The 15,349-nt window shown below is 33.8% G+C and overlaps 1 protein-coding gene across 1 annotated transcript; it reads left to right on the top strand.

The window, feature by feature from the left end:
• Nucleotides 1-1,358: 1,358 nt before the first annotated feature.
• LOC127877144 (uncharacterized) lies at nt 1,359-7,179 on the top strand. Its single transcript, XM_052422791.1, has 3 exons — nt 1,359-2,182; nt 4,060-4,583; nt 5,542-7,179. The coding sequence occupies exons 1-3, from the start codon at nt 1,497-1,499 to the stop codon at nt 5,889-5,891; spliced, it is 1,560 nt and encodes a 519-aa protein (XP_052278751.1). The 5' UTR covers nt 1,359-1,496; the 3' UTR covers nt 5,892-7,179.
• The last annotated feature ends 8,170 nt before the right edge of the window (nt 7,180-15,349 follow it).

The following is a 15,349-nucleotide window of genomic DNA, read 5'->3' on the forward strand; positions in this document are numbered from 1 at the left end:
GTATAGATGTAACAAAACGACTTATATTATAAAATTAATTTACAATCGTTTGTCGATTATCAAACAATGACCTCAACACTAACAAAATAGCGAGTACACAAAGCGTTGTTAATAAATGTTATTGTTGCTGTTGTTGAAGTCAATTCAAATGATTGTAACATTTGAATACATTATTTAAGGAAGAATTTCTTAAAATCAACTGCCATTCACTGAAATAATCATATTTAATTCTACATATTAAGGTTGTTTTTGTAATCGATGTTATCGTTACTTGTTATTACTTGTCAATGGTGCAGTTTATTCTGATGTATAACACTACATTTTTGCTGTTATTGATGCCGGTAAAAACGAACTAGTGTATCTTCTTAATTTACCACAAGCATTCAACCGAAAATGTGGAAACACTTTCAAAACTTGCTAGCAAAACACAGTGATAAAGTAGTTTTGAGATGAAAATTAAATCGAGGGAAAATAATAAAAATAATAATTGTGTATACAAACTATTGTAAAACAACTTATGCAACTTTTGTTATTCAAAAAAACAATTAACAAAACTATTAGAGTAACACAATAACACAATAGAGTTACTGTAGTGCGACATGTCCAGAACTATTGCTATGACGAAATCATGTTTTATTGACTTAAAGTATTGGGAAAAACATTGTATTTATTTACTGAAAAACTTCTTATTCAAACTAACTTGAGGTAGTTAGTTTTTAGAGCAAAATTATTAAGAACAGGTAAATAACTCCATTACAAGTATTAATTATGGTTCCTTTTCCGCAGTGTGTCACAATCTATTATAATTATCGTTATGTTAATTTCTATTGGAATTCTTTAATACTTAAAACGCCACTTCGTAACGGCTATATGTAATCAGACCTTACTGTATCTCGGCATGTATTGTATTGCGCTATTTTTATAACTGTATAACTTAACGTGCGTTCCATCTGACAATTTTTAACAATTTTAATTAAATAATTAATTGAAGTTTATACTGTTCTTAGATTTACTTTTTTACAAAGCACCATACATTTATTCTACAAGTCTAAATCTTATTCAAGTAATCTGAATAGTTTCACGAAAATTGAACAAACTGCGAAATTGGAAAGCCTCGTCTTTTCCAATGCCATAACAGAGCAGTTTGATATTACATGATCCAACAAGTAATCAAATATATGTTATCTAATTATGTGCAATGCAATACACTAACCCACTCACAACATCTGGTTGACATTCAAATGGTCTGTACACTGTGGTATAATATATCTAGTGTAAATCGGTACAGTTTAAACATTGTCATGGTCTCATAGTTACGTGATAGTTGTTTGCCGAATAACAAATGAGCGATCATAACTATGCACAGTGTTTATGAAGCAATTGATGTGTACTCTTAAGTTAATGGATCTTAACATTAGTATAAAGACATAGTATTTTAATGACGCCTATTTATAATAAAATCAGCAATGCAGCTTTGATTTTACTAACACAATAACATGGCTTCAAAATTAAGAGCTTCTAAAAAGAAAACGAACATGACTGCTAAAACTGTGGCATTGTCTGAGACGTCTATTGAAAAAGACTCGGGTGTGGCTAAGTCTGCGGCAGTGTTTACTTCGTCTATTGGGAAAGGATCGGATATGGTTATTTCTACGGCAGTGTCTACGTCGTCTATTGAAAAAGGTTCGGATATGGTTAAGTCTACGGCAATGTCTAGGTCGTCTTTTGAAAAAGGATCTGATATGGTTAAATCTACTGCATTGTCTACGTTGTCTATTGAGAAGGGATCGGATATGGCTACGTCTGCGTTATTTTGTCATTCTTCAATTAAAAATAGTTCGGATATGACAACATCTCTGTCTCATTTATCTATAGAGAGTGGTTCTGATTTTGTTACTGACTTTAGTTGCATTTCATGCACAGAGAAAAGACTTGTGGAAAGTGCTGAGTTTTTCTGTGAGACATGTCAAAAGTTGTTCTGCAGAAAGTGTATTGCACTTCATGACCAGTTGTTTACAAATCATAACATTCTTGGAACAAGACACTTAAGTAATTGGCCAATTTTAAAACTGGAGAATAACGTTCAGCGAAATTGCCAAGTGCACAAAGGTGAAAAGCTTGAAATGATGTGCATTGACCACAATCAGCTGTGCTGCGCAAAATGTGCTTTCATTCATCATAGGTAATATATAATAACATGTTTATATTGTTGTTGTAATTAAGAGTTTATTTACAGGTCGTCACTGCGTCTTCACGACGTCATTCAGTATCGAACTGTACATGTTTATATACCATTTGTCATAGAGGTTATAACAAAGTTATAAGTGATTGTTACATTTGAAAATTAGCGGAGATTTAACGGACCTTAACTATGCCTTTTATAGTGTGTTTAACTTTATATGCGCGGATGGTAACCCAATTTATACTGAATGCATAGAACATAGCAACACGATTTTTAATAATATAAGAAATTTTTCGGAAGTGCAAGTTAAAATAACCTCAAATCTTTGATTAATAATTGGCGGGGAATTGTCATGGCATATTTATATACTGTATACCATACGCAGCAACTCCGATGTATTTACACAATAATTTAAATTATAACCTTCAAACAGATGGAAATGCAAAGTACCACGACCTAAACTGGCGTTTCTGAAATAACATACATTTTATTTTCAAGCTCATTTTATGAACGAGCCATTTATACCTGTCATAAAGGTTTAATGTAAAGGGTACACTGTGTACATTAAAAAGCTTATCTTGACTGTAACTAAACGATGCACCGTGCAATTTTAAATATCTGTTTGACGGCATGAAAGGTTCATGTCTCGTCTCAAATGTAAATTTAACACTGAACAATAAAGAGTAGTATTAAGCATACACCTATTACTAACATTCGTTTTTTTCAGGATTGTAACGACACCATTTATTAAATGGACCAGTTCACGTTTTGCTAAATTTACAAAAGTAAAAAAACCTTTCAGATTTGCAAATTGTCTTTGTTCGTATTATATATGCGAGGAAACAGTAATACTGAACATTTATCATGCTCTAAAATGTCCAGTATATGCCTCTTTTGACGATTTAAAAACCTAAAAATGATAAAGCAAATGAAAATCAAAACGATTAAATATTTGGAAAGTTATGATGTGATCATTATATTTTGTTACATTAAGAGGATTACTTATATAATGTATCAAATACACCACTGTATGAGTACGAATAGCCGAACGGTTTAAGTTTTAGACTTTTCCCTCCGAAGGTCAGTGGTTCGAGTTCTGTTGAGGATTACTTTTTTTCTTTCTTGTATTCTTGTTTTTTACTGGACCTATTTAGTCCAATATGTTAACTTTTATCAAATTTAAGTCATTAAATGACAAACTTCGATACATGTAAAAATCTGTGAAAAGATCCCTTTAAGCACTTTATGAAAGCTTTACCCAAAATATAAGTATGCGGTAGCTCAACATTTAAAAGCCTACTTTGTTACGGGTACGATTTAAGATTAATAGCTTTATTATTCAATTTAAAAAAGCTGAAATGTTGTTTACAACGTACAAAAGACATATGTCACAATCCAAAACTAAAAAGCAATTGTAACTTTTAAATATCATTCTAAAACATGGCTTTGCAACAGTGTGTAAGTGCGTAATTTTATCGTCGATTTTTGAAATAAGATGTTACTGATTGGCATTGCAATGTTTGCTATGATGCGTTAAATGCGTGTTCTCCGGGCATGAAAACCATTGTAAAAAACGACGGTGTTCATTATTGACACAATATAGTGTACGGTATTCACATTCTTCAACTAAGATTTAAAAAAAAACACAAGCTAGTCCTACTGAGAGGTAATGCTGCGTGTACTGACGCTGTTCCTAAGTACAAGATGAAGATACCAATCATTTTTAAACAATTAAAATACGATATACCTTTCCGAGGACTTAGAACATCCACTCGCATGCATGGACATTTGACAAGTCAGTGTTTATATGGAAATATGCACTGCGGAGTATTTAAAAAATAGTTTGCATGTTTTAAAAATGATTTTTAATACTTCAGACACTGCCGTGATGTGACACTTATTTCCGAGTCGGTTAAACGACAGTCCACAATTGCATCGCAGTCCAACCCAGACCAAGTGTTTACTGTGGTAGGGATAGTTGATATTGATGTCAGTATACCAAGTGATGAAGAAAACTGTTGGATATCAGCTGTGTGTGTTCTTCCTGATAGCCAAATACTGCTTGTCGACACTACTAATGAAACTGTAAAGCTGCTGGACCAGCAGTATAGGTTGATGTCGTACTTACTTGTGACTGGTGTTCCAGACGACATGTGTAATATCTCCGCTGACCAGGTAGCAGTGACTGTGAATACAAAAAGGACACATGAGGTCCAATTCATCACAGTAACCAATGGACAGTTAATAAAGGGCAGAACGCTTCGGTTTGACCATAAATGCTACGGTATTGCCATACATCAGAGAGACTTATATATCGCTTCTAATATTGAACTGTTCAAGTATACAATGGAAGGTACATTGGTGAGCAAAATATATGGCGATACATCGTCTGAAGATTATGGTAAATCCTTTTTAATACATAATGCTCTGTATAAGTATATATTGTAATGGTACAATATATGATAATATATAGGATACTAGAGCAGTGTTGAATATATAGGTTTATTAATCAAGGCTACGAAAACCTTAATACGGATTTTGAATAGCTTTAAACTTGTATGTATTCTACTTATACATGGTACTCGATTTATCCGTTTTAAAAATACACGCATTTTTGTTTAAATTAAACTTTAGGTGAGCGGTATCCTCTTTGAATAGTATCAATCCTCTCAAAGTGTGTATTATGACGTGTGAAACATTAACTTAAAATACACTTGTCGACTCTATTTGTTCAATGGGTATATTAAATTGGGTATTTTCTGTTAAATGTGTGCACATTAACCCCCCCCCCCTACCTTGCAAACCTGCTTGCAATCTGAACTTAGCGGCGAATATAAATCAAAGGGCGGATAATTCCAGCATACCCAAACAATAGTGTTCAATGGTACAACAAATGTATACATTGATTATCTGCTGTATGGTTAAATTTATCTTCTGCGATTCAAATACAGGAAAAACTAAATACCTAATAACACACGACATACGCGATTCGTATTAATCAATAAAACATTTACTTTTGGGATAGTTAAGATTACTTGTTTTCTCATTTAAATGAAATAATATATAACGGTATTGCTCCGAATGCAAACACAATCTCTACTCTATATACATTGAAAGAAATTACAAATTGAATAAAATTACATTCCCAAGCAATACAAAAAGTCATTATTCCTCTTCAAACAAGGTGGCATCGTTGTAAAATGAAAAATGAACGGTAAAAATTAATAACAAAGTAAAATTCTGGTTCGATGGTATAAACCAAAGTTTCAACAATAAAAGCAGTTTATTGAGACATTTGTATTGCACATTTTATTTATTTAAATATATTGATTTCACTTGATATTACTCTCTTTATTCAGTTTGTAGATGTGCCGTGAACTCAACAGGTACAAATATATACATAACCACAGCAACCAAAAACAAGGTCCTTATCCTGACCATGAACGGCACACTCCTGGCCACCATTCAAGACCCTAAACTAGTTAACGCGCGGGGGATACATGTGACAGCAACAGACCAGATTTTGGTCTGTGGATGCTGGTCTTACAATGTTGTGCAAGTGGATGGTAAGAACATGACGCTTACTGTACTTGGCTCAGAATATGATACATTGGGATACTTAGACTCGATATGTTACGACAGCAACACAGCTACCATCATCCTGGGACAAATGGACAACGATAAGATCCGTGTGTTAGAAGTTGCGTAACTTGTGAGGTCATGCAACTCGCATCTATACATTTGTTTTACCATACGATTATACGAAATATTAGTCATAATCAGGGTAGAGTTCATGAAACTTTACACGAATTATCCTACGCTTACTGTTTTTCAAATGTGTTTAATAAGTTCCGAATCAGATTAGTTATGTTCGTTCTAGACCGCCAATAAAGTATGCAGATAACCAGTCTAGTAAATTGTTTCACCTGTTGGCAATTCCAAAGAGGTTTAAAATTCGCTTTTTTTTCGCGTTTACAAATTTCAGTTAAAAAAAAAAAAATAAGTCTTCAGAGAGTGTGTTCCTTATCTTTGTTGAACAATCTTTTACTGAATCGATTGAAAATAACTGTTTCTTGTTATACGAACAATATTTTTTCAACATTTAATTCTGGATTTACAATACTGATATAAATCGAACAAAAACAGTAGTGATATATACAGTTATTTTAGAGTTACACTTGTAGCGGGGTATTGTCTTTTTATTCATAAGACAGTCAGATTGTTGGTTATCATTCTATTATTTAAATCATATATAAGATTGCTGGTCTTACAAATTTTACAAAATACATAGTATACCGTCGTTATCACGTTGTCAAGTGCATGACAGTTTTCTAAAGTGTACATTTTCAGACGAAGTATTACCGTCATAAGCGTTTGCCATATTAATATAAGGTGGCATTTTGGTAATGCTTTTGGTATTTATTTATTGTTGATTTCAAAATATGTCTTTTTCCACAATGTTTTGTATAGTTCGTTGTTAATTATTTCATTTTCTAGAAGTATGCAACAGTCATCTAAACCGGTTCTTACGTTGTCAGTTTTTATAGCTATTTATATAGATGTTTGAAACAAATATTTGATATTATATTATTTCAAATTATTGCATGTTGTCTAAGGATTTATTGCTGTATATGATCATTGTAAAACTATTTTTTGAGAGTGTTTGGATATGGTATTTCCTACTCATAACACCCGTATAGAAATTAGTATATTTCGTTAAGGCGGCGTTCTCGTAAGAGACATTTTAAGTGAATAAGGAGCTCGACTATAGAGAATGTTGGAATAGTCAGCTAAATGCTTGAAGGCCCTCTCCAACTGAAGTAATTTAATGTAAACAATAAATTGAAGAAAATGACGTTTATTTCATATTTAAACGCACTTTTGTATTAACTTTTAAGGATTCGAAATAACTTAGCTTCTATGAAAGAATTTACTGAACTAGTTGTATAAATATTGTATTGTAGGTACTGAATTTAACCAATAAACTATAAAACTTACTTCAATGCACCGGCTTAAATTTAGCGGCACTTTATCGACATGGGTATATTAAATTAGTTAAATCTTGCAGCGGATCAATTTTGTGTAACGTATTTGCTATAAAATCAAATTACAGATTTGAATACCTACTTTACATGACTACCCTGATCGTATTTCACATGAGACTTTAAACCAAGATTCTTTATCGGTGCACTCGGTGCTTCTCTCTGACAAGTTACAACCTCTGTTATCTCCTATGTAATACCCTATATCAATAAGAACAGGTAAATGCGCAACGTTACAGGTGATTTGTCGATCAGCAGTTCGTGCACAAAAGGGCGTCACTTTGATGGTTTCTTGTTGTTGATTTTATGATAATTTTATATGAACCGCATTAAATAAAGTCAAACTTTGATTTATCGACGCTTATTTTTCAACAACGAAGAAAACGTATATAACAATCGATAATATAACTAGTTCAAATGTATCGATACGCTCTGACAGAAAACACTATCATGTTACATTCTTAAGAAGGATTTGACATGATTACCGATAAAATCATTTAGATTATGTGTGCTGAATTTAATATTTATGGATGAATGCTGCCAAATAATTCAAAAGGACATTAACTATGTCTTCACTACAGCCAAAATTACAAAGTTACGTCTCTTGGCATCTGCTCTTCCAATCAAAGATCTTTATCATAATAGAGAGTTAAAATGCTCACATACCTTTTGCACAAGAAAACTACGCCATACATGGATGCACATGCATGTAAGATTTGTAGCAGAAATTAGTATTTTTATTTTAATCTTTTACTTCCTCGGAACGTCATTTGTCAATTTAGTTGGTCTCATTAAAAACAAGATTCATATTTATAGCATTCAAATACATTAAATGTAACAATACAGCTGCACCAGCAGCATAGAAGAAATTTTACTCTTAGACCATTAAAAATACCCGTATTTTCAACGAAGTTTAAGAGAACGGATTTCTTTAGACTACGACTGCTGTACAAAGTGTGCCAACCTCCGCACAGAGATCTGACTCGTTCCGAGCACAACCACGTATTACACACGACGAGACGATGGTCGATTACAATATTAGGGTTCCATACAACAATAGCGTCAAGTCAACATATTGATGCGTAATTCGGTATAATAAAGACGCATGCAAGTCCGATTAAGTTTTCAATGGGATTTTATGCTGTTTTCTTAACACGACCCTTTCCAAGCCCGCAGAATATTCTAATGAACAAGATGCATTCAGTAAAGTTCATTAAAAGTTCTAGTCAAATTATAAAACAAACGACCGGGCTACCTCACCCTTACGGGCTAGGACCGGGATTTACAAGCATATGAATCTGATGTATATGAAAGCTGAATTCTAACTGACTTTTTTATACACCGAATATGTCATACGGTAACAACAGCACATATTGTCGATAGAGACATCAAAGTGCTGAACGATCGAAACGAGCGGTTGTACAATAAAAGAAAATTCTGTTGCATATAAATATCAATTGATAACAAATGTTGAATCATACAATCTTGGACGCTTATGTATTAGTATCGACACACCTGTGTTTGGCATCATATAAAATAGTAGAAGAAGTAGTAGTATAAGCAGTAGTTGTGATGTCCACAGTGGACTGTTCTTAAAACATACCAAAATACCAACTTGAAGAATAAATCACAATTATTTAAACTTGAAATCCATTTTTACATTTATGTTGTATTTCTATATTTAAGCAAACACACTTTTATATACAAATAGTTGTAAACTTGCATAATACTCACAGGATCCAATGAAAAGCCAAAGAAGGAATCCAAATGAGTCTAAAGCAAAATAGGGAAAATCGTAGTCTTTACACGAAACTGTGACTTAGTTAACAATGTTAATTACAATGAATTAAAATAGAACACAAGTTAAAGAACTTGCATCAGAGCAATTACTGACGGGGTCTATAAGTTTATAAACCTTTATTTATAAATTAATAGTTGCGCGAAATAAGTATTAGAGGAACTTGATTATGCGGAGAATAATATCGACAAAAAACATCTTTAGTTCGTGAAACTTCACGACATTCACAATACTAATCAACACTTATAGGTCTTCATCAAATGACCAAACTGACACTACTTCAGAATCTTCTTCCGGAACTCACCGACTACTCTGATGATATGTTCGCAATAGTAGGTATATATATGGGGACCGATGTTGATTCATCAGGTCAAACTAATCTTAATCCTGAATTAATAATTTTGAATATTCAGACATACAGTATGTAGTAGAGACTTAACATTTCGATTCATACATGGATCTATGATTGATAATATTCTGGTATTTTTACGTAGCAACGACTAAAAAATCTCGGTTTAAACAATTTTATTCGTACGGACATGTAATCAATACAATGCAAACATACATACCATTTTTGCACAATTTGCCAGACAGGTATTAATTGATGTATTGCTGTATATAAAGTCTGCCATAGTTATGATTAATATATTCACTGAATTTTAGAGACATCGGTCCGATATGGGACCGATGTTAATTCTGATTTTGTTTAAAATACATACAAAAATAATTATATCCATTGTTTGGGAAATTTCAATAACATTAAGTTACACAAATAGCACCTATCATTAAAAGACTCAATTGGTGGGGTAATGATTTTTCATCGGACAGACGTAGCCCGTCCCCGGACCTATCTGCCGATATTCCGACCATTTTCCGATATCTATCCGATATGGGCTTGCTCACTGGGACGTGAATCTCTGAACTATTATTCCAAACACAAATTGAAGTGTGTCGGCTGGAACTTATTGACACAAAGAGAGAGTAACAACTTAAGTTTGTCGGTATGTTTAAACCAATGTCTTGTGCAGTGACCACATCTGAGAAAAACAACTGATTTGAGCAAAGACAAATTTATTGCGGGTTAATAATATATTGAGCTGATGAACGATCTGTTCATGCAGAAAAAGAAGAGCAAGCGGAAAGTTATACATATCTATCTTAAACGAATTTCTCCCCTTCTATTGCAATAACATTTGGTTTATATGTGCTCTGTCTTCCTTAAAACAACAAGGCATGTTGGCACAATGTTATCCAGTATAAACTTTATGTGGTTGCCTTTAAATAGCATTGATAATAATAAAATAAATTTCCCGTACCCTGCGTGCAATGTAAACAACGGCAAATGAAGATTTTAAAGACTGCTTATAATAATTTCGGACGAAAAATCAATTGTAAAGATAATACAAATTTATCTGGCATCACTATTATTCATGTATGCATATGTTAATTCACCCATTCGATATTGTACAGATCAGTTATGGAGATATAGTTTTCCCATTTTTCTAGCACAGACAAAACAATCTTTATTATCTTTTGGTCTGACAATAGTAGTATAAGCAGTAGTAGTGATGTCCACAGTGGACTGTTCTTAAAACATACCAAAATACCAACTTGAAGAATAAATCACAATTATTTAAACTTGAAATCCATTTTTACATTTATGTTGTATTTCTATATTTAAGCAAACACACTTTTATATACAAATAGTTGTAAACTTGCATAATACTCACAGGATCCAATGAAAAGCCAAAGAAGGAATCCAAATGAGTCTAAAGCAAAATAGGGAAAATCGTAGTCTTTACACGAAACTGTGACTTAGTTAACAATGTTAATTACAATGAATTAAAATAGAACACAAGTTTAAGAACTTGCATCAGAGCAATTACTGACGGGGTCTATAAGTTTATCAACCTTTATTTATAAATTATTAGTTGCGCGAAATAAGTATTAGAGGAACTTGATTATGCGGAGAATAATATCGACAAAAAACATCTATAGTTCGTGAAACTTCACGACATTCACAATACTAATCAACACTTATAGGTCTTCATCAAATGACCAAACTGACACTACTTCAGAATCTTCTTCCGGAACTCACCGACTACTCTGATGATATGTTCGCAATAGTAGGTATATATATGGGGACCGATGTTGATTCATCAGGTCAAACTAATCTTAATCCTGAATTAATAATTTTGAATATTCAGACATACAGTATGTAGTAGAGACTTAACATTTCGATTCATACATGGATCTATGATTGATAATATTCTGGTATTTTTACGTAGCAACGACTAAAAAATCTCGGTTTAAACAATTTTATTCGTACGGACATGTAATCAATACAATGCAAACATACATACCATTTTTGCACAATTTGCCAGACAGGTATTAATTGATGTATTGCTGTATATAAAGTCTGCCATAGTTATGATTAATATATTCACTGAATTTTAGAGACATCGGTCCGATATGGGACCGATGTTAATTCTGATTTTGTTTAAAATACATACAAAAATAATTATATCCATTGTTTGGGAAATTTCAATAACATTAAGTTACACAAATAGCACCTATCATTAAAAGACTCAATTGGTGGGGTAATGATTTTTCATCGGACAGACGTCGGCCCGTCCCCGGACCTATCTGCCGATATTCCGACCATTTTCCGATATCTATCCGATATGGGCTTGCTCACTGGGACGTGAATCTCTGAACTATTATTCCAAACACAAATTGAAGTGTGTCGGCTGGAACTTATTGACACAAAGAGAGAGTAACAACTTAAGTTTGTCGGTATGTTTAAACCAATGTCTTGTGCAGTGACCACATCTGAGAAAAACAACTGATTTGAGCAAAGACAAATTTATTGCGGGTTAATAATATATTGAGCTGATGAACGATCTGTTCATGCAGAAAAAGAAGAGCAAGCGGAAAGTTATACATATCTATCTTAAACGAATTTCTCCCCTTCTATTGCAATAACATTTGGTTTATATGTGCTCTGTCTTCCTTAAAACAACAAGGCATGTTGACACAATGTTATCCAGTATAAACTTTATGTGGTTGCCTTTAAATAGCATTGATAATAATAACATAAATTTCCCGTACCCTGCGTGCAATGTAAACAACGGCAAATGAAGATTTTAAAGACTGCTTATAATAATTTCGGACGAAAAATCAATTGTAAAGATAATGCAAATTTATCTGGCATCACTATTATTCATGTATGCATATGTTAATTCACCCATTCGATATTGTACAGATCAGTTATGGAGATATAGTTTTCCCATTTTTCTAGCACAGACAAAACAATCTTTATTATCTTTTGGTCTGACAATTGAAAAGAGACTTGAAATGATAAGATTAAGTGTTATTGATCTGAACATATTCACTATACTGTAAAATATTGTATGTAAAAAGTCGATAATATACATACATATTCTATTCCATTTCAGAATAAATTACCGAAAATTTTAATAACATTTTAGCAGTGATACACTTTAACAGATGATAGTTCGTCCTTCGAAGTCGAAGATGACCATGAATTCAACTGCTAGTGTTTCTGTGGTTGGTGTTGTGGGTGCGAAGGTGACCGATTAATCCAATCCTGGCATGGAACGCCCTTCCACATATCGGACAGGATGGTCCAGATGGGTATGCTTCAGATGCTTTCCTCTCCTTCCGCTTTGCTCTCTTTTGCTCGGCAATGCAGACACAATGCTGCTCGTGTTTTTTTTGGCTCCGAACTTTAGAGTCGTTCTCCGAGCACTACAATTCAGGGCGAGCTTTTCCTATGAGTCGGGTTCAATGCCAAACATTTTGGATGATACTTTCAGCGAGTCTTTGAACCGCTTCTTTTGACCACCTCTGGATAGTGAGCCATTTACTAGTTCGCCATAAAACAGCTGTTTCGGGATGTGTGTGTCTTCCATCCTGCAAACGTGACCAGCCCAGCGAAGTTTGCCTCACCGTAGTAAGGTGTCGATACCGTACAAGTTTGCATGGCTCAGGACCTCAGTATCCGGGATTTTGTCTTGCTATCTGATGCCTAGTATTTTCGGAGGTATACTGTGTGAACGTGGTTAAGCTTTTTGGTGTGTCTCTGTTACAACGTCCAGGTCTCGCTGGCATAAAGTAATGATGAACCTACAACTGCTCTGTACACATTGAGCTTTGTCGCTGCTGTGATACCTCGGCGGTTCCATACAGTTTTGTTTTGGCGACCAAAGGCAGAGCTTGCTTTAGCTATGCGGGAGTTGACTTCGTCATCAATATGGACGTTTCTGGATAGAGTGCTACCAAGATATGTGAACTTCTCCACAGGATTGAGACGCTGAGACTTGATGGAGATGTTTGGCTTGATGTAAGGGGTGTTTGGTGCTGGTTGGAACATGACCTCAGTCTTTTTAGTGCTGATTGTCAAGCCAAAACTGTCACAGGCATCTGAGAATCTGTTCAGGCTCTGTTGCATGTCAGCCTCTGTTAAAGCATTAAGGGCAGAATCATCTGCAAAGAGAAGGTCTCTTAGCCTTTTGAAATGGACCTTCGTCTTGGCTTTCAAATGCAGGTTGAAGATGAATTTAACAGATAATCAGTGAAACTTTAGATAAGATAATACTTAAATATACAGGCTTTATGTTCCAACATAGTGTCTGCAACTTTATACTTCTTAATTATTATGTAGACATACGCAAATTACGAACACCTTTTTGAAACGTATTCTTTAAAATTTTCACCAGCGTTACGACTACTCAAGCACTGACTTCCGAAGACAAAAAACAAACAGGCACGTTTAACCACACACATCAGTTTCTAAAGAGTCGAAACTACAATATGTTAGAGGAAGAGTTTATTAAATTACAATATTTCAGCAATTGTGTCAAAAAGATGATAAAAACAATCGATTGATCTTCAAGTGCCTGTTTAGTGTAAAATAAACCATGGCAAAATCGTTGAAAGGAAAGCAAATGATTCGATAATCTTCTACAATAGTATTTATGGTCGCAACAAAAACATTATGATCATATAATTGGCTTCTAATTGTGCGTTTATGGCTATACAACATAGACAATACATATTTAATGTTAAGCTATTCTATTATTCAGAGGCGGCTTAACTATCATTCTTCTGCATTCTATTTATCACGTATAGTCGAATGAAAACAGAGTGATCGTTAACTTCAATTACTACCAACAAACTATCGCAATGAGTGCTCTATTCAGAAAATATTGAACGTCACGTAAAATGTTTGAAAGCAATGGACCAGTTCCTGTTAAATATTTTCAAATGAATAGGTAATGGGACTTGCATATACGTTCTTTAGTAGTGGCTTTCACAGCTCAGTCGAAGTCGATACTCTGTATGTTAAGTAGCTCTGAAACAATATCACGAATTAAACATAGGTTCTTACAAACATTTTCATTAAATATAGATGGAATTTCAAATTTTTAAAATATTTTTTGTTTTATTTTTGAATTTGTCATTGTGTCGTTTTGAACAACCGTTTTTTAAAGCAAAAACGTCGTCATCTTTGGCGAAATACGACCGGCAAACAAACAAAGTCTCTGCAATACAATGTTGCGCAGAATGTGAACGTGACAGGTCGTGCAAAAGCACGGGTTACCGTCGTACCACCAAGGAGTGCTACATTTCATATACACCTGCATTAGCGGCGTTAAACGAGACAACATACCCTTCATCCACAGTCTTTGCATTAGATGGTAAGTAATGCTTGGATAATATAATTTACGGATTAGAATAGTATTATGTAGAGGATGTTACCTTAAGTTTGACGGTTTATAGTGGTCTTTTCACAGTTTTTGGCATATTTTGAAGTTTGTCATTAAATGTTTTATATTGATAAATGTAAACATTGGATCTTAAAAGCTCCAGTAAAAAATCAAGAATAAAGTTAAAAAAAGGAAAAAAAGTAGCCGGTACCAGGGCTCGAACCAGTGACCCCCGGAGTCCTGGAGTTAGTCTGAAGTAAAAACGCATTAACCCTCTCGGCTATTCCGCCGGGTATACACAGTTTAAGTATTTTATACCTTATATAAGCAATCTTCGAAGTTTCGTAAATTTAAACGACAACAACAGAACTCTCCAAATTATTCAATCGTTTCGCGTTGCAACGCTTTATAATTTCTAGGTTTTCAAATCGTCAAAAGATACATATAATGGCTATATTGGACTATGGTAAATGTTCAGTAATACTGTTTCCTCACAAATATCATAACTAAAACGAAAATTTGCGAATCTGAAACAACTTTTTTCAAATTTGTCAATTTACCAAACCGTGAAAAGATCCCTTTAAGGTTGATAAAC

Source organism: Dreissena polymorpha, chromosome 4 (assembly GCF_020536995.1).
Source record: "Dreissena polymorpha isolate Duluth1 chromosome 4, UMN_Dpol_1.0, whole genome shotgun sequence".
Taxonomy (NCBI): Eukaryota; Metazoa; Mollusca; class Bivalvia; order Myida; family Dreissenidae; genus Dreissena; species Dreissena polymorpha.

Bases quoted from the DNA above. Each gene is read 5' to 3' on its own strand.
- LOC127877144 (XM_052422791.1), top strand. From the start codon at position 1,497: ATGGCTTCAAAATTAAGAGCTTCTAAAAAGAAAACGAACATGACTGCT. The intron at 2,183-4,059 runs GTAATATATAAT...TTAATACTTCAG, and splicing joins TGTGCTTTCATTCATCATAG to ACACTGCCGTGATGTGACAC. The intron at 4,584-5,541 runs GTAAATCCTTTT...CTCTTTATTCAG, and splicing joins TACATCGTCTGAAGATTATG to TTTGTAGATGTGCCGTGAAC.